The sequence below is a fragment of the Theobroma umbraticum genome, unplaced genomic scaffold (genome assembly GCF_002168275.2).
Source record: "Theobroma umbraticum cultivar Fairchild unplaced genomic scaffold, ASM216827v3 scaffold_67.0, whole genome shotgun sequence".
Classification (NCBI taxonomy): Eukaryota; Viridiplantae; Streptophyta; class Magnoliopsida; order Malvales; family Malvaceae; genus Theobroma; species Theobroma umbraticum.
Window position 1 is genome coordinate 4,812,401 of NW_018397262.1, and position 23,286 is coordinate 4,835,686.

Sequence of the window (23,286 nt, forward strand, 5' to 3'; positions counted from 1 at the left end):
GAGAGAGAGAGAGGGGTGGAAAAGAAAGGAAAGAAAGAGAGAAAGAGATGGGGATCTCGTGATATAAAAGGAAGAAGCAAAGAATGAATGTGAGCTTAGAGAGAGAGGGAGAGAGGGTTTTACAGAGAGAATGAGAATGGAAAGAAGAGAAGAGGAAGAAGAAGAAGCAGAATTAAATGGGAAAGAGTTTTTATTGATTTATTTATTTTATTTTCATTTATTTTTGGTTTTTTTTTTGTTCCACCTGCTGCTTCACGAGACAGGTTTCATGCACCTCTCTTCCCTGCTCTCTCTCTCTCTCCATTCACTTCCTATTTTATTTATCTCTTCATTTTGATTTTTGGGTTTTCTTCGGCTCTCTTTGTTGCCTCTATTGTTTGCTTTTTGTGCTGTTTCTATTAGTAGAGGCTACGTCTTATCCCACTCTCAGATCAAAGAGATTGAAAATCACGATTCTTTGATAAATATTGACTCCAATTTGGATAAAATATTTTACTTTTTTTATTTTTCCATCCGATTTGGATGAAAACTTTTAATTTTTCACGTTTTTGGTTTTTTTAACTGGAAAGGAGTAATTTAATAATTACATCACTGAAATAAACTATTGGATTGAATAATTTAATTTTTAGAAAAATAAATTCAAAACTATAGCTTCATTTTATTTTTTTATTATAGCGCGTGAAGTGCACTAAAATAAAGAGCAAGTGAGAAAGCCAAATAAAAATTGCATGAAAATAATTAAGATGGAAAGAGGTGGTGACCAGTTCCATCCTCTTCTCTGCATCAGTGTTATTTTTGTTTTTACTGTTTTTCAACACTGCCACAGTCAAATTTTACGGCCTCTTTTTTTTTTACGGTGGTAAATTTTACCAAAACTCAAAAGTCCATTTTTTCCTAAAAAGAGTCCAAACAAAGCCATCCCTCAACCACGTGGCAGTGTGCAGAGCTTTGTGGCCCCACTTTAAGGACACCAGCAAACATCAAATCAAACCAGTATCCAATTTTTGGACATTTACTGCAGTGACTGTAATTACCAAATTTACCGTACCTTTTCTAATCTTTTAGCAAAATAATAATCTACCATTAATATTTAATCTTGAGTTTGTGAAGCTTTTATTGTATGTTCATAAGTGATAGTATTTTGTTCAACTTTTGACTGTCCTTTTTGTTAAAAATACATAATAAATTTATAGGTATTTATTTTTAATTAGTAGTCAAATTGTCAAATACGTTAATAATTTTTTTTGTCAGTAATTTTTCACGTATAAAATAAAATTAGGATTTAAGTAAAATCTATTTTAAGATATTATATAAGAAAATACTCATAAATATGTCAATATATTTTATATAAAATAAATTAAAACTATTAGATTCACATCAATGATATAGCATTCGTATTTGCATGTATTTTAATGTTAGTGTTAATGACACTTTAACGTACGAGGACAATATTATGGTTTAAATAAGTTTAACTTATTATTACAATCATTTACGCATAATAGTCATATTGAAATGTAAAATTTTTTTTCATTATTAAAAATTTAAATTTATAAATCATGATCACTGGTAAGAATTATTGAGTTATGAGGCAGATGTGCAATTTTTCTACTCATTGGTGAAATTATTAATGTTGAAATTCAAAATCAGTTAAGGTATTTAATACACTACTCTTATGGTTTTACAAATTAAATTTAATTAAAGTAATTTATTTATTTTGAATTTCTTTAATGAGTGATGTTAAAAAGAAAAAAGAAATGACAAGTCATCAAAAGAAAATGTACGAGAGATTACATGCAAGGCTTTTCTTTTTATGGTAATACTATATAGTAAATGCTTTTGATATTTCACTAAATTCCTGACTGCTATTTCCATCCTACCATCCTAGATTCCTGTACTTTCTAGTAGATTTTCCAACTCTCTTACGCAAGCCAGAAGCTAACACAGATTTTTAAACCCCCAAACTACCCAAATTACCCTCTCATATTTACATATCTGCCCCCATTGCTTCCCATTAGTTGCGAAATTGCTTCAACCCCGCACCCTTTCCCTTCGATAGGGTCGAGGAAGGGAAAGAAAATGTCAACTTCGCATGAAAGAAAGCGGATCCCAAATGCCTAAAGGCCGACAGTGGCATCATGGTAAAAAGAGTGGCCTTATAGGGGTATTATGGGGATTTTACGTGGGCCCATAGGGACAGAAGTAGCTGGCCATGTGCAGCAGAGAGTGGCGTGCCAGCTGGCCCATTGAGGGGCAAGAATGGCATCCAGCTAAGCAGATAACGGAGCTTAGTGACGGCGTTAGGATCATCCCAAGGGATATCCACGGATTCTTGACTTGCACGTTGGCTTGGGGCGTTTAGCATAGGGGAGTGGTTTGCCGTTCAGGGTGGGGGCTTTAACGGACGTTAAATGGGGATGGTGACAGCAGAGGAGGAGGCCCTGTTTATCAGTGGTGGCAGGAAGGAGAATGATGACCGGGCGGTCTAATTCATGCCAGGTAAGCAAATTGCCCAATTCCCCCTCTTTGTTTGGTGTGATTCAATGCTTAAAGGTGCACAATAAGGATTTTTTCTTTTTTGAGCACATGAGTTTATTACTAACAAAATCTAATTTATGTACGAACAAGAATTAAGTAAATTCATTTAATTTAAAAAAAATATTTGATCCTTTGAGCATATACAAGTACTACTTCAATTTTATTCTATTTCTTATATAAAAAAATCAAGTCTAAATTATGTATATTATATCTTGTTTCATGCCATTTATTTCTTGTCAAGCTTACTATTAAAAAATAATGTTACACATACTATTTTAAGGGTTTATATTTAATGTATTGTCTCACCAAAATGTGTCACCCCATTAATGAGGTAAAATAAAAAATTTTAAAAACTTAAAATTAAATATTAAAAAGTTTATAATAACTAATTAAATGAAAAAATATTTTCACTTTTCAATGTCTCTCAACTGTTCTTTTTTATTTTGTTTTTTTTCTCTCTCCAACTCAATCATCTTCTTCTTCTATTAAAATAAGGTTTTGTAAAATTGTACAAGAGTAAATTTTGGATTATTTTCTTATTTTTTTGAAACATTAAAGAGGGATTGAGAAAACATACTTTCCAAAAACAATTGAGGAAAAAAAATTCAAACAAATATATCTTATTAGCAGAATTTTATTAAGTCAACAATTTTGCTTCTAAACAACAGGATTAAGCCCAAAATTTTCTTTTCCTAGAAGCCATATCCCACTTCTCTTTGTCGTTGTGTTGCAAAGGGAAATTCAATTTCAATTAAATACGTTGATTTTGAAACCCTTGTAAAATGGTTAGTAACATCTCATTAAAAAACATAATGATCTTCATTTAAAATCTTAAAAAGATGGAGTTTAGTTAGAAATTAAAATGCTTTCAAATACCTAAAAGCATGTGATTTGGTTTAACATTTCAGCTTTAAACTTATTAGCATTTTAAATTTTAGTAAAATAGTTAAATAACACTTCAAAAGAACTTTGGTTTTGATAGGAATTTAGAGTTTTATAACTGCATTCAATGAAAAAAAAAAGCCTACTGCTTGTGAAAAAAAATAGTTTTTTGGCTTAATCTTGTTGTTTAAAAGCAAAATTGTTAACTTATAAGATTCTGCTAATAACATATATTTATTTGAACTTTGTTCCCTCAATCTCTCTTTTTAATGGTTGAAAAGAATAAGAAAAGAATATAAAAATTGCTCTCTAAGTCACAGAATTTTGTAAAATTTAATTTTAATGGAAGAAGAAGAGGATGATAAAGTTGAAGAAAGAAAAAAAAAACAAAAAACAAGAAAATAAAAAAAAACAACTGAGAGAGGTAAAAAAAAGTGGAAATATTTTATTTTATAATTATTATAAACTTTTTAATATTTAATTTTAAGTTTAAAAAATTTTAATTTTACTGATGTGGTTCATTTTGATAAACTGATAGTGTATATAAACCATACACTATCAGTTATCAAATGTAAATTTTTATTTTAATTGTTTTAGTACAATTTTATGTTTCATATAATAAAATAACAAAAATTTGAAATAGAAAAACATATTTGATTTTTGTTGCATGATTTTATTATTAATTTTGTTTTTATTTGTAATATGTGAAAAAATAAGTAATAAAAGATTAACAATTAAAAATGATAATTAAATTAAATCTTAATAGCATATTAAAAATAATAAGTAAATACCCAAAAGCCACATGTACGCACGAATCACGTCGAGCTTGGTCATATGGCATGTTCTATTCCAAAAACGGTACGCCGCTTGTGTCATGCAGACACGTTGACACTCGGAAAGCACGTGGCAAATTGGTGTACAATATTAGATCATCAGCTCCTTTTTGTTTTTTTCTTTCGGTTTTGGGAAATCTTACAAGTAACGGCTAGTCGCTATTTGACCACATTTCTCCCTATTTTCTGACCTTTTTGCTTGACTTTCCGAAGGGAGTTTTCCCCCCTCCGGGCCAAGGGGCCAGGCCACCACTGCCCACTCTCCTACCAACGGGTTGTGTCGGTAGAGAACATGACCAACACTTCACTCTTAGTCCCATTGCTAAAGGTTAAAAGTCTCCAAAGACATGGTAAAATAGTACAAACATGATCAAAATGGGGTTGGGAAATGCCCAATTAAGGTGAAGAAAAATGGATTTGCATGGCATACCCATATTTGCCTTTTCTTTTAATATAAGGTTGACTTGACCTAATTCTTTAAGGTACGAAGATTAGTGATTGGTTGCACCCCAAAAGAAAAATGTACAACAATCTTTTTCTCTATTGGAAAAAATGATCCATAATATATTCTTAATCCAAGTGGCAATAAAATTAAGTGAATTTTATTTTCAATTCTTAAACCATAAATGTTTGAGGGAACCCATTACACAATTAATTGGACATGCACGCAAGATTAACACCCTAAAGTCTTCTTATAATAATTTTTTTTCATCAATGCATCTCTTCAAACACAACATGGACTTGATGGGAAAGCATGTGGTAATTAATTAAAGCCAATTAATTAAGTAAACAGAAAAAAAAAAGGTAAATGGGTGCATCTCAACTAGAAGAAATTTTCTAGGTTTTTCTTCCTAGGGATGATACCACAAATGTTTCAAAACCATGTTTGGTGGATCAGCTAGCATAAGCTTATTTAAAAAAAAAATTATGGTCATCATTTATGATCTTCATGACTTGCTTGTAGTGAACCTTTGGTATCATGTTAATTTTATATTGTTTCTTTAAATCTTGTTGCATATTGAATGCATGGTTCAAGCTTATTTCAAGGTGACCAATGTCATGGATCTTGTTGACCTTAAAACCCAGTCTTCATCTCCTTCTAGTACTTCTCTTTGTGCTTCCAATTTCATTTTTCCATCCCAAGATGGGCAAAAAAGAAAGGAAAAGAAAAATACAAACCTCAAGGTCTAGTGGGAATACAATTTTATGTTTCAATTTCCCATTCTTAAGTTAGAGAAGACTATAGGGGTGAAAGGGTGATTCAATTCAATATAGTAAAACAATAAACCAAGGAGGAAAGAAAGACCAAAAAACATAGCATTGGATCAAGCAATCTCTCTCTCTCTCTCTCTTTGGGGGAAAAAAGAACAAATTGACAACTCTCCAGACAGCTATAAGCAAGTAGATGATTAAATATGGTCTCTGTAAATTTAGTCAAAGATCATACATACACATTAATTACTCTCACATTTTGTTTACTTTCTTTAACATATTTGTACTCACCCTCTATATTTATAGGGTGCATGTTCATTCTTCATTTTTCTTGATCTCCCCTGTGCAGAAAGAATAGGGAAAAGATGGGAGTTTGTCTTTGCATGGAAATTGATAGATGCATATAATTATTGAACAAATATTGGAGTTTTCCTCGAGAGAGTAAAGAATCAAAAAGTTCTTTCTTCAGCATTACACCTTCTAGGGAAAGTTCATTCACCCTGTAACATGTCCACAGTTTTGCATCCTCATAGGGCATAGCACATATATATTACTATAACACCTCTTGTTTTCCTCAACCAATTATTTATAGATAATATTAATTATGATGGACATAATTTAATGTTGGCAAGCAAAGCATCTCTTTCTCATTTATATTCTATTTATAGTAAGTCATGTGTATGTTAAATTTAAATAACGTCTCTCTTTTATCTATCTAATTATTTGTATTTACATATATGCACCTATATTGTGAAAATTTAAAATAATAAAAAAAATAACAATATCGTAATTCGTGTTGTTATCCCCAATGACTTCATAGGATTAACTTTTCTTATACAAGAGGGTAAAAAGATAAAAAAAAAAAATTTATATAGAAAATTCACCGACCGACCAAGAGACTCTTTAAGACTGTTGGGTTGAGCCCACCTTTGCCTTGACCAAGTCATTATGGGCCAAAAATTCTTTAAGCTATTGGGATTAGGTGCCCTTGGGGCCCCTTTAAACCGTGTTATAGGTAAATATAATACTCGGTTGATTTTGGGGTGACCTTTTTGAGTGAGAAAATATATATATATATACATTTTTTTTTTGGCTCTTTGATTTAGGAGCTCTAGCCCACCAAACCAAGTGGAATGATACAATTTTGTTGGTTGATATCTAATGGTTTCTTTTACACGCAATTGAATGAGAAGAAAGGAAAAAGGAGCAAAATCTTGTCCCAAAAGTTTCATAATTCTTATTGCTTAAGGCTCTTTAGGGATATAACTTTTAACAAGGTAGTTAGGGGGTTTGAAATTTGTTCCTTTTGATGTGAGTTATATGGTCATGCTTTTGTGACAAAATAATGGAATTTTTTTGACTTTGGAAGCATTCCATTTAAGCATTCATTAACAATTAGTGGTGGAGTCAAAACAGTGACGGGTTGGTAATCGTCATTTTTTAATTTTTATATATATAAATCTTGATACATATAAATTCATAATTTTATATGATTATCTTTTGATCATCTATCATGTAAAATCTCGAGTCTACCAAAATAATGTTGTAAACTTTAAACTCACCATTCATTCACTTCCCTCTCCTTTTATAATTTTTATTAAGCTTTATATTAATTTATTTTTTTTTGGGGATTGATGTAAAAATGTACATTAAAAGCAACCGATGGAGGTTGATGTGAGAATAAAGGTGAGAGTATTTATAGCAACACTCTTATTTATTTATTTAATTGCTTGTTTGTTTTTCCATATTCTTTTCTTTTACAAAGTTTGTACGTGCATCACATGCCTAAACCTATGAGTTAGAAATGTATGCAATCGGTGCAACGAATGAAGGGCAGAAGTTAAATTAAGAGAAAAATGAAAATGGGGGAATTGGAAACATATTGTTTTTATCTTCTTTCATTGATTGAAAAGGCAAAGGGGTGTAACTTTCTTGTGACTATATGTTTTGGATATTGCAGGCTCATTATGTCCAATAAAAGTCTTCCTTCACTTTTTTGAAAATATAGGAACAAAAATTGATTCTAAATCAAAACGAGGGTGGGAACTAGACCAGGCTCCTATTTTTGTTCTTTTTTGTCAAATATCATTGGTTAAAGACTTTAGGCATAATATTAAATAGAAGTTACCAAATTATTTTAAAAATTAAATAAAATTTCATACTTTTTTTTTTTTAAAAAAATCCCATATGATTTGATATCAAAGGTTTTGTATAAGATTTGGCTTTTTTGTTTTTGGGGTGTGTGTGTGTGTGTTAAAAAGGTCAAGTTTATTCAATAATTCGGCTTTGTTTTTATTGAAAATATGCACTCCCCCATCACTTTATTTTGGCTTGATTTGACTGAAAAGTCAAAGCCATTCATGTTTTCTTTCCCTTCTTCTTCTAAATTACCGTTTAAATGTAAGAAAACCGACCCTCAATTCTTGGACGGTTTGTCCACCTTCACTCCCACTCGGTTACTCAACTCATTGACTGCTATTTTGGCTACAACTTACCCTCACTCTTTTACTTCTACCTCTACACCATCAATGTCTTCCTAATATTCTATCTTTAGGTATTAAAATATATATTATATCATCCTTAATTTAAGCATTTAAAACTGTATTCAAATGGTAAGAATCTAATGAAATTCGAATGGAGTTATCAGATAAAGTCGGATTTAGATAAAAACATTAGATGAAGTTATATTTGAATAAAATTTTAGATTCCAGTCTTGTATAAGAATTTTTTTTTTGATAAAATTCGGATAAAGTTAAAAGTTATTAATAGTATAAAAAAATGATGAAGAGATATCCGATACTATGTACTGAGTAAACATAATAAATAAAATTTGGGTTTGGGTTGGTGATGGTGTTAAGTTGTTGCCATGATCGGAATCTGTGGATAACTCCATACTCCCCTTTTGATTCTTTCAAAAGCTTATGGCTTCTCATAGATTTGTGAACTACATCTTTACAAACATGACAGACTCATTCACAAAATTCCTTCATCATTGTTCTTAAAACTTGTGCCTTCTTCAAACACATTATATATATCCAAATCTAGTGCTAAATATTCCAAATCTAAAGGACAATTTCTTCATTTTGAAATTATTTTTCCTGCCAAAGTAGTTACCAATAGAATCAATGGAGCCTTATTACATAACCTGACAGCTTCCCTAAGCCCTTGCTCAGCTTAAAATGAGGTTTAAGAATGTTTAATTTACGGAACTAAGTTGTACATTTAATTAATCATAAAGCTTGTTCCCTCTTTGGATGCCAGATTTTGAACATTTGAAGTTCATTATGGAATCAAGCTTTGTATATAAAAAACCTCTAGTCTGACTTTGCCCACAGATTAAGAGTAAACCCATAAAAATCGAAGAGAAAATGTTATAGTAATAGGATGATTTTTATGGTTTTTTATTTTCTTTTTGCAATTTCCGATGATCTGACCTGCCATGTGAAGGACATGCAGAAATGCAGCTGCAACACTTAGAATGTCTTGGACTTTGCAATCTCATCAGAGAGTGTAAGATTACGGACACATTAAAATTTTAAGGATTAGATTGTAGAACCAATAATCATGGGGTCAGGAACCACCGAACCAGCATGTTCATGATCACATGAGAGAGAGACAGAGAGAGAGAGAATTAACAAAGAGAGAGTATTGAATTTGGAGAAGGGGAAAGGGGGATGAATTTTCCTTCATGGTTTTGCCTGTTAAAGTTTTGTCCTCTTTGTATATCATTGTTCTTTACTACCAGAGTTGAATTTATTGCTGATAATAATACCTTGGGTTTTTTTTTGGGGGGGTTATTACCCTTTAGAAAATTCAACTTTTTAATGCAACAAATAAAAAAAGGAAAAAAATCAAAAGGGTGTAGAAAAGATTGTAGCAGAAACTGGCAATGCAGTGCCAAAAGGGAGGTTTCAGTGCTGAGCATTGACAACGTATCATGAATGAATATGATGACCAAAGTTTTTTTGGTGGATAAGGGGAATTTGTCCTGGAGCTGCAAGGTAGCACGTGATTGCCACATGGTAATGGAAGAGAAACCATGATTTTAGGGGGGAGGGGACTTTCCCTGTACCGTGTGAAATCCTTTTCTCAAGCTTTTGTTTTAACATATTTACTGTCATTTCCCTTTCTCAGCTTCAATCCTTATCTCTCAGAACATGCATTCTAACAGTCATTTCCCCCCTCTTATCCTTTATTGTTTCTGTATTTTATCTCTTGGAAATTAAAAAAAAAACACAAAAAAAGAAAATTAAGTCCAGCTTTGAGCAATGGCTGCACATGTATTTACTTGTGAAAGTTGCAATATTCCAAAACAATTATGGTCTCATTGTTGAAAGGGGAAAAACAGACTTAGGTGTTATGGTCTCAGAGAATACTTTTTATCACACCCTAGTGGGGAAAAAGAGGGGTGTCATTGATATGTCTCCCATACACAAAATCAAAAGGAAAGAAAAAGAAAGTCCCAGCAATTCATATTTCACTTTTATTGGTTATTATTGTTTCATTATTTTCTGTTAATCCACTTCATAATTTGTCAAGCTCACTTGGAATTAAGGTGGCGTTTGGTATGCTGCAATGTAAAGGTGGCTTATTAAATTACATTGCAGCGTTTGTTTTGTAACAGATCACTGCAATGTAAGATTGCAATGCAATCACATTACAGCCAATGGATGTAATGTGATTGCAGTCCAAAACCAATGCAATCACATTACATTGCACTCTGTAATGTTCTTAAAGACAATTTTAACCTTTAATTTTATTACCTTATTAAAAATATTTTATAATATTATAATTAAAATAAAAATATTAAAATAAAAATATTAAATAAAATATATAATATAAGAATAAAATTAAATAATAAATATAAAAAATTAACATTTATATAATATAGGTAAAACAATTTAAATAAAATATATAATATAAAAAATATTTAAAAATAAAATAAAATATATAAAATTATAATAATAAATAAAATAAAATATATGATATTAAAATATATTTAAAATATGATATATATATAAAATTAATAATATAAATATAAATATATTAAAAAATAAATATAAATATTATAATAATAAATAAAATAAAATATATGACATTATAAAATATATTTAAGAAATGATATTATATAAAAATTAATAATAAAATATAAATATATTAAAATAAAATATATAAATTATAATATAAATTAAATAAAATATATGATATTAAAAATATATTTAAAATATGATATTATATAAAAATTAATATATAAATATAAATATATTAAAAATAAAATATAAAATATTATAATAATAAATAAAAATAAAATATATGATATTAAAAATATATTTAGAAATGATATTATATAAAATTAATAATAAAAAATATAATATATTAAACTTATATTTTAATAATTAGGGGTAATTTTGACAATTAACATTACATTCCCACTAAAGTACTTGAAACCAAACACTGCAATGTTATCTTCCCTGCATTTTAATCACTATTTTGCTTACATACCAAAACCTGTAATGTTATTTTCCCTGTAATCACATTGCTTGCAATCACATTACCTGTAATCACATTGCATTGTAATGTACCAAACGCCACCTAAGTATAATATCTTAGCCTCAAGGTATCTCACCACTCACTCAGCTGTTCAAACTGTGCCAAGCAAAAGAAGAAAATGATGACCCCTCCCCATCTCTATGCCACGAACAACATTGGGAAATCATGATAATTTAACTATATGCATATGATTTTTCTCATATTATTCTCTCAAGAATCTAAACCCCAACAACATCAAAAAACATAATCATACTACATAGCAATAGAAATTGCAGAATGCAAGTGAAAAGAATGTCTTGGTTGAAGAATTAGGGGGGGGGGGCCTCATCAAATACATGGAAAAGAGTACCAATGTGGGGGAAAAAGAATCATGGATATGTCAGGGACCAAATTTTAAGAATGAAGGGTCAGTTTTTGATAGATTGCAATGTCTCACAAAGGAAGCAAAGATACCACCCTTCTAGGGTTTCCATGTCACATTACATAACATGTCACAGAAATATTACTAGTATATATTGGTCCCACACCATTGTAGTTTGTACTATAGGTTTTCTTTTTTTGTATTTGGCTACCCATCCATGGAAGATGGGAATAGTTTGTACTATAGGGTTCCATAAATAAAAAATCTCTATAACAACATAAGATTCATTCGTTCATGCATCTATATAAATTTAAATGTAAAATACAAAAAATAATAATATTGTTAATAAAATGTTTGATATGATATCGTTTTTATGTCATCTTCTCTTATCATACTAAATTAACATCTTTAATTTTTAAGAAATTTAAATTAATAAGTGTATTCTCCATCAAACTTAATAGTTGTCTCTAAGTTCAAATGTCATAGTATGACTATGTGAGACCATTGTCACTGGATAACCCGAAAAAAGAACCACAGTAGATGGTTGTTTTAGGGGATAGTAGTACCCTTATATTTTGGGGTGGGTAAGGGGGTCCATTTATAGAAACTGTCTGAAAACAACATGCAGATAAAACATGGAAAGCTGATTGGCAGATGATCTAAGGCTTCAGTGTCTGCTAAAAAAGTGCTCCTTGGATTCCTCCTTGAGAGAGAGAGGTGATGGGGTGTTAATAAAAAAGGAAGGGGTGAGGAGCTTCCTTCATGGCTAGGCTGGTGTTGTTTTGTCCTCTCTGCCTAATTTTGTTGTTATTGATTAGATCTCTGTTACTTTCCTTTCTTCTTATGGTTGTCTCTATAGAGATCCTCCCAAGAAAGTTTGCATGATTTCAAGTCTGACTCAGTACCCCCCAACCCCAGAGCTTTTATATAAATATATCTATATATTTAACAATGGTAGATAATGGCAAATCTATGCTTGCCTCATCCCCATCTCTCTCTTCATTTTCTGAAGGCAAAATTTCTAGTTATGTTGAGGGATTTTAGAAGGTGGAAGGGCACGTGACACCCATTTTTATATATTATTTTATTATGCTTTCTAACCCTACTCATCATCATTTTGATTTGTACTTTGCATTCTGATTTTTTAAATTGTTAATAATCTCTTTCTCTTTTATTTTTGTGGCTCGCACGTGTGTGCAGAGGCACACGTGCATTCATACTTACACAAATCATGGTTTATTATAATTAATTCATCTTAATCTTCTAATAAATTATGATTAATTTTCCGACCATCCCCTGATCTATTTAATTAACTTAACTAGATTTTCTTGATCAGTGCTTGCACGGTTAGTTTTTATTTTCCCTATATACTTCAATAGAAGATTATATATATCATTAAATTCCTAATTTGGCTGTAAAGCTAACATTTTTTCTTTTTTTTTTACTTTCTTATGAAAAATATAAAAAAGGGGTTTTTTTTTTCTTTGAAATGTGTATTTTCCATAAGTTTGTTTCCCCCTTACAACTAAATAAGAATTCTTGTGTGAAGCATATGATATTGTGTTAATGTTATTAAGCCTTATTAGGCCTATAAATTGTAAAGAGTAAAGTTCTCACTACGACACTAATCTACTTACTGCTCAATGAAACAGAAATGTCAAAATATTTCCCAATTTTGAGTTTGGGCCCATTTTCTTAAATGCCATTTATTCCCAACTTTTCCAGGTGGCCTAAAAGGGCCACTTGTACCTGCACTTGCACATGATTGGTTGGAAAAAATTTGTGGTTTATAGAATTAGGATATGGGCCTATAATTATTGTTTCTTAGTGGCCCAATCAAATTACAATGATTTCAAATAGGTCCATACCACCAATTAGTTCTCTTCAACGCCACTCCTTATCCCACTATTTCTATGTTATGATTTCCTCATCACTTTGATATCATTTGCTATTTGATAGACAAAAAATAAAATAAAATAAAGTAAAAAGAAAAAGGAAAAAACCCTTCACTTCAGCCATACTCTTTTTACGTTTTTAATTAAGCTTTGAGGCCAATCAACCAATCTTTTTGGTTCAAAAACCCATTGATTCAACTAATAATTTTCAATCATGAGTTTTTGCCTTAAGCTACTCTTTCAAAATTCTAGATCCTCAATAAAATACCAACTCAGCAATCGTGTAATGATATCATTACACTAGTTTCTTTAACTCTAACATTTCATCTCATGGGTCCAACTTTTTCCTATTTTATTGTATAAAAAATGCACTAGAAACCAAATTCACATAAAATAAAATTTATATTCATTTTAATCAAATGCTAGATGAACATACATACATATATATTGTACGAGTATATACCCTGATTATGCATTCTTCAAGTGAAAGAGAAGGACTAGATTTGAATGGGAAAAAAATAATAGTGGGGAACTCTTGTCTGCTTAAGCTCTTCCAAAATTTTGGCATACTCTTAGCAAAAACCAAATATATATTTTTTAAGATGATATTGATGATCCAATGTAAGTTAGACAATTTGATAGACAAAGTCAAGGATGGAATTGAAATGTTCAGTTTGAGGGCAAAAGTCTAATATAATATTAAGGGTAGGAGGCCCTGCTAACCTCCTTGTTAGTGGGGGTTATAAATGTTTTTGGTTTTAGAGAAGTTAGGGATGATGTTTTGAATCTGTAGATTCATTTTTGTATGTCTGTTGTCTGTGTTTAGGTGGAGGGAGGTTCTGGTTCCTTCCTTTCATGTTTGTTTTCCATTTTATGATGAATGAATACTATTTTTTAAAAAAAATAAAAAATTAAGGGTAAATTTTTTTATACGATATAACAAATCTATATATAATTTATCAAGTAATTTAATATAATAAGTTTTTTAAAAAATCATTATTTAAGTTAAGTATGATGAACTTTCATCACATATATAGGAGTCATATATGAAGTGTAATTTCATATTTATGGTGTTATAAAGTGTTAAAAAGTTTATATTTCATGATTAATTTTACATAATTTTAAAGTCAAAAACTGTAACATCGGAGTAGAAAGTATACAAAATCGATGCAATAAATATTGATTTTTCGAATAGCTTGAATTGTTTCGAAAATTACTTGCTAAAATAAACTCTAATAAAATTTTGAAACAAACTTGAAATTACTTAATTAATAAGTTGGAGAAATAAATAGTTTGTTTTTTCAATTGTTGTTTACTTAAGTAAAATAAGTTAACTAAAATTATTTGAGAGAACAAATTAATTTTACATGTAGTTGAGTTAAAAACAAAAAAAAAAGTGTTATTGGTCATTTATAATTTTTTTGATTTGAATTATTTACATATTAAACAATGAGAATGATATAACTTTATTTTACATTTTAATTCAAAATATATATAAAATATCAATGTAAAAAATTTGTACTTAACATTTTGGGAATGAGATTATAATCTTTGCCTTGTCTAAAAACAAATTACATGCACTAATAAAAGAAAATTAGGAACTGTGGGAGACCCCCCCTGGCCCCTGCCCTCCCCCCTTGGATAATAATAATAATAATAATTTTCAGATTAGGAGATGTTGTCTTCATCAGTGGGGCCATGGAGATGGTGGATGCCATTGAAGCAGTTGGCTAGCTTCCTCTGGCATGTCCACCCACATGCATAGACAAAATACAGATATTGCAGAGGCAGTGGGAAGCACTCAATGGAGATAACCATAAACATGGTCACCCATTAATTGAAAATTAAATGGGATTTAGGGAGAGAAGTCACATGGGTTTTTCTTTTTCCTTTTGAAAGATCTTAGCCAAGAATTAATTATTAGATATATAGTACTGTTCCTTGATAATTTTTAATACATTATATGCTCTTAATGCAGCAAAAACCCTTTTTCTGAAACCAAATTCCATGATGGGATTGGCTGTTTTGATATGTCAAAAGTGCAACAAGTCTTTTCATTGTGAGAAGTTTTGATGTTAAGTCAACCATGCAGGGAGCAGAAGGAGCAAAAAGCAGCATCCTCACATGTCAATCACTGCTTAAATTATTGTGGGAAGAGGGGGGTTTGGATAAGCTTAAAAGCACATGGCAAACACAATCCAATAGAGAAAAACCTTTGACAGAAGAAGAAAGAAAAAAAGAAATATAATTTAAAAAACATGTTTCAGGGTTCTCTGATGGGTCCAATTGGTTGGCATAATTACATGTTAAAAAGTCTTTGGCACAATATCTCAAATGTCCTTATACATAACATCTCTTTCAAAGCCAGGTCGAACCATTTTCTATTTTCTTTTTGTGTGTGTGTGTGTCACTCCCCATATGTGATTGGACTTTAGTTTGATAAGAACATTATTATATATATGATATGTCATGAAACAATTTCTACAAAAGATTTGCAGCTTGATAGTAATACTTAAGCCAAATATGTACTAACCCTTTGTGCCTATACTCTATACATCAATATTGCCAGAATTATTTTTTTTATTTTTTTGGATATGCATAGTGGGAAAGTAATTTTCAATCCATATATTCAAAAAAATAAAAAAAAGTTTTACACATGCATTCAAAAATTTCGAATCTGCATATATAGCCCACCTTCTATACTAAGTAGGCTTTCTGGCCCAATTGTTTTTTGAAAGAATGGGTTTCATGTAATTCTAATGTGCTCTTTGTTTGGTTCCTAAGAAAATTTTCTTTTTTCCTTTTAATGGCAAGTTCATGTTAGAAAAAGCTTTCTTTCTTTCATTTTTTATCTGGAAAAAGAAAGATTTGAACTCTTTTTCAACACAAGAGTATTAAGAATACATGTGCCAAAGTAAAAAGTAAAAAACTTTTTGTTATGAAGCTGCTTTAAGTTAAAAAAATTTTTAATGTTTAAATTTATAGTAAATTCGAACTTTACTGTTTAAATTACAGGGGAGATTGAATCCATACAAACTGATCAGATATGTTTCTCGTCTGGAGTAATATTGGATTACAATTAAAAAGGTAAAAGATACATATAACTTATCCAAATTATCTCAATCTAAATTTAAATTAAATTTAGAGTAGAGAAGATATTTATTATATTCCTGGATTCGGTTCCTTGTTGCTCACTTGGTTTGGGTGGAAACAATAGGTGATCCATGGAGAATGAAAAAGGCGCATAATGATGACAAATCTGATAAACTTTGTCCTATATTTATAATAGAATGTGGAATTATTTGTGTAATTCTTCTTTCCATTACGGTTACAATTGGCATTGTATTGCATTTTGAAATTGAGGAGAAAGGTGGTTTGGGTGTTGATGATGAAGAGGAAGGGGAACTAGAAATCGAAGCTCCAGCTTGGTTTTTCCCTACCATTTGAGGTGCTGCGTGTGGCATATTTGCATTGTTGGCTAGAATTCTATGTTGGCTGACCAAAAATTATGTGGCGGGAAGGGCTGTGAAGGGCCAAGGCAATGCCCCCGATTACACTTTGGGGTATTGTTACGTTGTGATAAACGCCGTTGGTTTCAGCTTCTCGGTGGTCTTGGCCATTGAATTGGCGTTGCTCACCACTTTCATGATCATGTGTCCGACTGTTGCCGCTACGGCTCCTATATCGGACGTCGAAATGCCTGCTGATGATCAGCCTGATCCTCGCATTGCTTCCGGTGAAAGTGAAAGGAAGAAGGCCAAGAGATTGAAGATCTTTTACACCAATAATGGGCGAATCATACAGGGCTCGGCATTGTTTCGACATCTTAACAGCTGTTTCGAATTATGCTTAATACTAAATTGTTAGACTCCTGAACTCTAATCAATGGTATATCGAATTTAAGTGAGTGTTTGGAATCAGTATACTCAGATTTCTGTATATTCATATTCGTCGGGTATGTATAAGACATAATGATCATGCACATAAGCATTGTTTCAAGACGAGAAGTGAGATCAACATAGCTTATATATGCAACTTTTAAAGCGAATTTCAACTTTTAGAATAATGAGGTGTAAAACAGCTAAGAATGCTTGGAACAGACTTAGAGATCAATTTCAAAGTTCAAAAAGAATTAAAGAGATGCAAACTATGAACTTAATCAGGGAATTTTAGACCTTGAGAAATGAAGGATTTAGAGAAAGTTACAGATTATATCAACAAGCTCATGCGGGTGGTGAATCAGATTAAATTATTGGTAGAAGATTTATCTGAGAGACAAGTCGTTCAAAAGGCTCTAGTATCCTTAAGAGATAGGTTTGAGTCAACGATAGCCTCTTCAAAAGGATCAAAGGAACTCTCCAAATTATCACACTCTCTGATGTTACTTACGCTTTCGAAGCTGCAGAGCAAAGGGGAGTTATAAGGAGTGACAGCATCACTGAAAATGCCCTATTTGCAAGAATGAAAGGGAAAACGGTGGGAGAGTCAAAGCACGAGGAAGGACTAAGATGAACAAGAGGGGAAAGAGAAAGGGGTTCAATCAGGGAATAGAAACCAGCAGAGGGAAGGGAAAGGGCAACTCTGTTCTCATTGTAAAAAACGACCAGTTGTTGGTTTAGACCCAATGTAAGGTGTAGAAGTTGCAACCAGTTGGGACATGTTCAAAGGGTATGCAAGAATAAGGCTGAGCCTCAAGCTAAAGTACAAGAACCAGTAGATAAAGTAGATGTAGCAGAAGAAGAAGTCTTATTCATGGTGCAATCTGATGACGTAAATGCCATTGATGCTAACCAATGGTTCCTGAACAGTGGTTCTTCTAACCACATGACGCCGAATGAAGCTTTATTCACTGAACTTGATAATCATTACCGTTCAAGAGTGGAGATTGGGAACGGTGTGTATTTGCAAGCAAAAGGAAAAGGGTTAGCTGTGATTCAAACTCTTTCTGGTGCCAGGTATGATTTTGATGTTCTTTTAGTACCTGAATATTTCTTGACATTCATTAATGATCCTTCTTAGTATAGAAGCCTCATAGGTTGTTTGTTGTACTTATGTGCTGCACGTCCTGAACTGATGTTCTCTGTTAGTTACCTCTCAAGATTCATGCAGCAGCCTTGTCAAGACCATTTTACTGCTGCCAAGAGGATCTTAAGGTATTTAAAAGGTACAACAGATTTTGGTCTTCTCTTTACAGACTCAAAATCGATTGAATAAGTTGGCTTCTCTGATAGTGATTCGGCCGGCTGTGTAGATGATTGTAAAAGCACATCTGGCTACATATTATCTTTGGGAAATAGCAGCTTTTCATGGAACTCTCGGAAGCAAGAAATTATCGCACAATCGTTTGCAGAAGCTGAATATATTTCAGCTGCCGCAGCAGCCAATCAAGTCATCTGGATTAGGAAAATCCTTGAAGACCTTGCAATGAGAGCCACCGAACTTTATGTTGATAATAAGTCAGCAATTGCCATAGCTAAGAATCCTGTCTTTCGAGGCAGGACAAAGCACATTGGCGTCAAATACCATTCTCTCAGAGAGGCACAAAAGAATGGAGATACTAGTATCCTTCATTGTTTATCTGATGATCAGCTCGCAGACATAATGACAAAGTCTTTGAGCAAATGAAGGTTCCAGTTGTTGTGGAACAAGTAAATGGTGCGACGGGCAAGCATTAAGGGAGAGTGTTGTGTGTAATGCTTGCTGACTTTATGCTTTTGTTGAGCTCTTGACGTGTGGCTACTTATCTGTTTAACATGCAGAATTGCAGATATTATATCTACTACGTACTACTTTGCATGAGACACTCTCAGTCTAATGTAACACTTGTTTAGATAGTTTTAACAAGTGTACTCTCTTGTTTATGCTTTTAAGGAGTCATTGTATATATATTGAATGACTTGTAATGAAAAGTATGTATGAGCCTGAACCATGAAATAGAAGCTCTCTGTTTGCCCCTGTTTCTTATACCAAAAACAGAACTTGGCTCTTCAGTGTCTGTGTCATTGGATAACAATATTCTACCGCATATATATGTTGTGTGTTTCTTCTTTACTTTATCGTTACATTCTGTATTATATTGCTTTTTCAAATGGAGGAGAAAGTTGGCTTGGGTGGTGATGAGGAGGGAGAGGAAACAGAAATCGAAGCTGCAGCTTGGTTTTTCCCTACCATTTTAGGTACTGCATGTTGCTTATCTGCAGTGTCGGGTGGAATTTTATTTTGGCAGACTAGAAATTATATGGCGGAAAGGGCTGTGAAGGCCCAAAGCAAAGAGACCGATGACCTTTCGATGTATTATTACATCGTGCAACACGTCTTTGGTTTCAGCTTTTTGGTGGTCATGGCTGTTGAATTTGCGTTGCTCACCACTTTCATGATCATGTGTCCGAGTGTTGCCGCTACGGATCCGATTTCGGAAGTCGAAATGCCTGCTGATCAGCCTGGTCCTCTCATTGCTTCCGGTGAAAGTGAAAGGAAGAAGGCCAAGAGTTTCAAGATCCTTAACACCAACAATGGGCGAATTATACAAGGCTCGGCATTGTTTCGACATCTTAACAGCTGTTTCTCGGCCCTGATTTTAGTTTCCCCAAAGCAAAATAAACAGTAATTCTCTGTCATTTTATTGATCATATAATTGATCAGGATGTTGGTAATTAATTATTGTATTCTAGTTATTTTAGAAACAGCTACATGATCATTTACTATGAATAAAAGATTTGTTTTCATTTAATTATATACTATATATTCTCGTAAAAAACCAATCTCTAATAATCATTGCTGCAGTCTGCCTTTGTTGGACCAATCCAATCCCTAACTCAGCTTCCTTAATCAATTACAAGGCAGGATTTGCTTCCTCATCTTTAGGTGATAATTACGTGGATCACATCTATAATGATATGGTAAAGCAGGGGAGTAGTGAATTATGATTTTTTTTTTTCTAAATTCCATTAACGAGTATCCTCAATCACTTGTTAGGAATTAAGTAATGCAATGATAGTAATTTTTGTTGCATATTAGGTAATTGCTTGGCACTTGGCGATGTCGTTGGACTTGGAATTTGTGTTAGTTGTCCGAGCACTCGTGTGATTGAACTGAATGGCTCGCTTGTTTCTGCCAATCGCTCTATAAATCGGGGCAAGCAGCCGCAATTGTAGACTTTGCGAAGCATAATGGAAAAGACAAAAAAAGAACAAAAAGAAATATAAAAGATTCATATGATTAGTGAATAATATAGGGTATGACTAGTCTCGTGCGATCATCGTTTGGTTCTTGCAAGACAATGGTGTCCAATGTACACTGCTGGTGGACCAACGTGGCAACATGATGGGTAGAACTCAATCTAGAAAAATATGTTGCATGATCAAGAATTTTGTATTGGACATATTCATCGTATTCACTGTGTGAAACATTTTAAGATTATTCAATTCAACACTTTAATTTTGAAAAGCGGGATTTTATTAATTTCTTCAATAGCATAGTATTTCGAGTCTCAAACTTGGATGCAGGAGATACTCTCGTGGCATAAACCGTAGTGAAAGTGAAATTTGTTGCACATTTGACCAAAACAAGCCTACTACTCAAAAAGAGATTGTTAGCAACTCAATCGAACGCTTTTCGTATATTCAACGGATCAACAAAGCTCGAGCCTGCCATGGTATCTGAACTTTTTTAATGGGAAGTTGTACCATGATATGACACAGCTAACATCACGACAACATATTGTGCTAAAGTCTAATGTTTAAAATTTTGTAATTCCTCACTTGAATAAAAAGCTCACTGACGGATAAGAATAAGAATAGTTTCGCGCAACACTTATAACTTTTCGAGTCTATATAATGGGCAAGGGGCATGTCGAGAGAAGCAAGAACTCATTGTTGTATTCAGCCAAGTGAGCTAGCTGCATCTCTTACTAGTGTTGTTCTCAGCTATGGAATCCTTTTGCAAGGTACTCGGAGACGTGGATGCTAAAAAACAGATGGCCATCCCGAGTGACTTTGTCCAGCATCTACCACCTCATGGAGGAGGGTATACACATTATTTTCCAGTGGTGGATATGTCCGGCAAGGTGTGGGAGAATTTCGGATATTACATCAGAAGTGTAGAAAGCCATCCCAAGCCGGTTTTCCAGGGAGACTGGCATCAGTTTGTCCTTGCTAAGGGACTCGTCGCCGGTGATCGAATCATCTTTCGAATGGAACGGGATGCTAACGGCGTTCCACGTTACACAATTGCTGCACAAAAGAGGCTGCTGCGCAAACTCTTTGGTCAGGCTATTTGGGGGCCAGAGTTCTAATTACTTTTATGTGTATCTTTGAGTTTGCTTTGTTGTTGTTGTTGTTGTGTTTTTAACTAAGTATATGCATGTTTGTACCTTCTTTTGTGCTTCTTCAAATTACTATATATTGTATTAGTGATAAATTTCATGTTCTGTTAATGTAACTTTTATTGCTACTTATTTTATGCTTTCTGTTTTCTTTCTTCTGCATCTCCATCTTCATTTTCGTTAATTCATTATTTACTGCTTTTATGCTTATTTATGCACATATATATATCCATCAAGTTGATAAAATAGGCATTGATTTATGCTCCATGGTGCGTATGATTTGCACTTCATAGAAACATATAAACGGTCAATTTCATTAAAATGCACTCCTAAAAAGTAAAAAAAAAATAAAAATAAAAGAGATGTGACATGTGATGTGTGATATTCAACAGTTTTATTTTAAATATCTCGAGTTTGGATCACACGATAATAGAGATAATACATATATAATTCAAAATTACGTAAAAAAAGATAATTCCAATTATGAATAATTAATGATCTATACTACTTTTTCAAATTTGTATAATCTGATATAAAGAAGTAACTTACCAAAACCTACCTAGATTAGAAAATGTTCCAAAAGAATTTTTGAAATAAAATCGTAGGCCAAAAAGGGCCAAAACAACTTTGAATAACATGCTACAGGTTGCATTGGCTCACTTGAACGTACGCTTCCATGTGTAAAATGCTTATTATATTGGACTTGTTCACTAGGAAAACTTGAAAGCAAATATAAGGATAAGATCACACGATCATTAAGGTAATTGATAAATTGCGGCTTGAACAAATGGTACCTGTACATGAGAGCTATATGTGGGTTTGGGCAATTAAAAATATGGTTCTTTTTATTAAGTATATATATATATATATATATATATATAAAATTGTATAGCAAACTAATTAACTTTTTGACGGGGTTTATTATCACCAGAGTCTTTTGTCACTTCTGCAGGAGATTTCAAATCGTCCAATGACTGCGGATTTTATTAATGACTTCTTACAAACTTTTCAAATATATATATACTGAGGCCTAATTAAATAAGTTCGCGATATTAACGATTCTTTTGAAGAGAGTTGTTAAGCCATCAAGTAGGTTGCTCTAAAAATTTGTGAAAATGATGGATGTGACTCAGGGAATATTCATTTGTTCTAGAAGAGTTGGATTTGGCATCATGCCCCATTTCAAACTTTATATTTCGAGACAAAAAATGAATATGTGGTGACAGAGTGTTGAAATGCAATAAAAACAAAGTTCCCATTTCAACCTTGCAGGTTGCTTCTCGCCTTTGTTTATAAAAAAGGTGAAAATGAAAGGTAAATGTGTTTATATCTTGTATAAGTTCACATGCAGGACCAATAACCAATTATATGGTCAATATGGGGGTCCTCTCCATCTCTATATATCTCTCACACTTTTTACGTTCAAACTAGGTTTAATACAATTAGTGTAATTAAGTTTTCAAGTTATAATGATATTTTTGGGGCACATTATTATGTAATTGCTTGCTTTTCTATTAAAATTCAAAACTAAAATAGGAAGGGTTACCTCTTCATATTTCGTTCTTTTTTGGTATGCTTAGGTTTCACCCCTTTCACAGTCTAACGTAATACAGAAATAGTGAGTAAATTGTCAACCAATTTTTCTCGAGAATCAAATAGTTGTTGTAGCAGATATTCTTTGATAATTAATTCGAG

At 32.3% G+C, this 23,286-nt stretch overlaps 1 protein-coding gene across 1 annotated transcript in view; it reads right to left on the bottom strand.

Moving 5' to 3' along the window:
* Window positions 1–17,093, bottom strand: part of TTL1 (tetratricopetide-repeat thioredoxin-like 1) — a 20,725-nt gene extending 3,632 nt beyond the window's left edge. The window contains exon 1 of the mRNA XM_021432240.2: window positions 16,769–17,093. Coding sequence (XP_021287915.2) covers window positions 16,769–17,093 — 325 coding nt within the window. The remainder of the gene's footprint in view (window positions 1–16,768) is intronic.
* Between the last annotated feature and the right edge of the window lie 6,193 nt (window positions 17,094–23,286).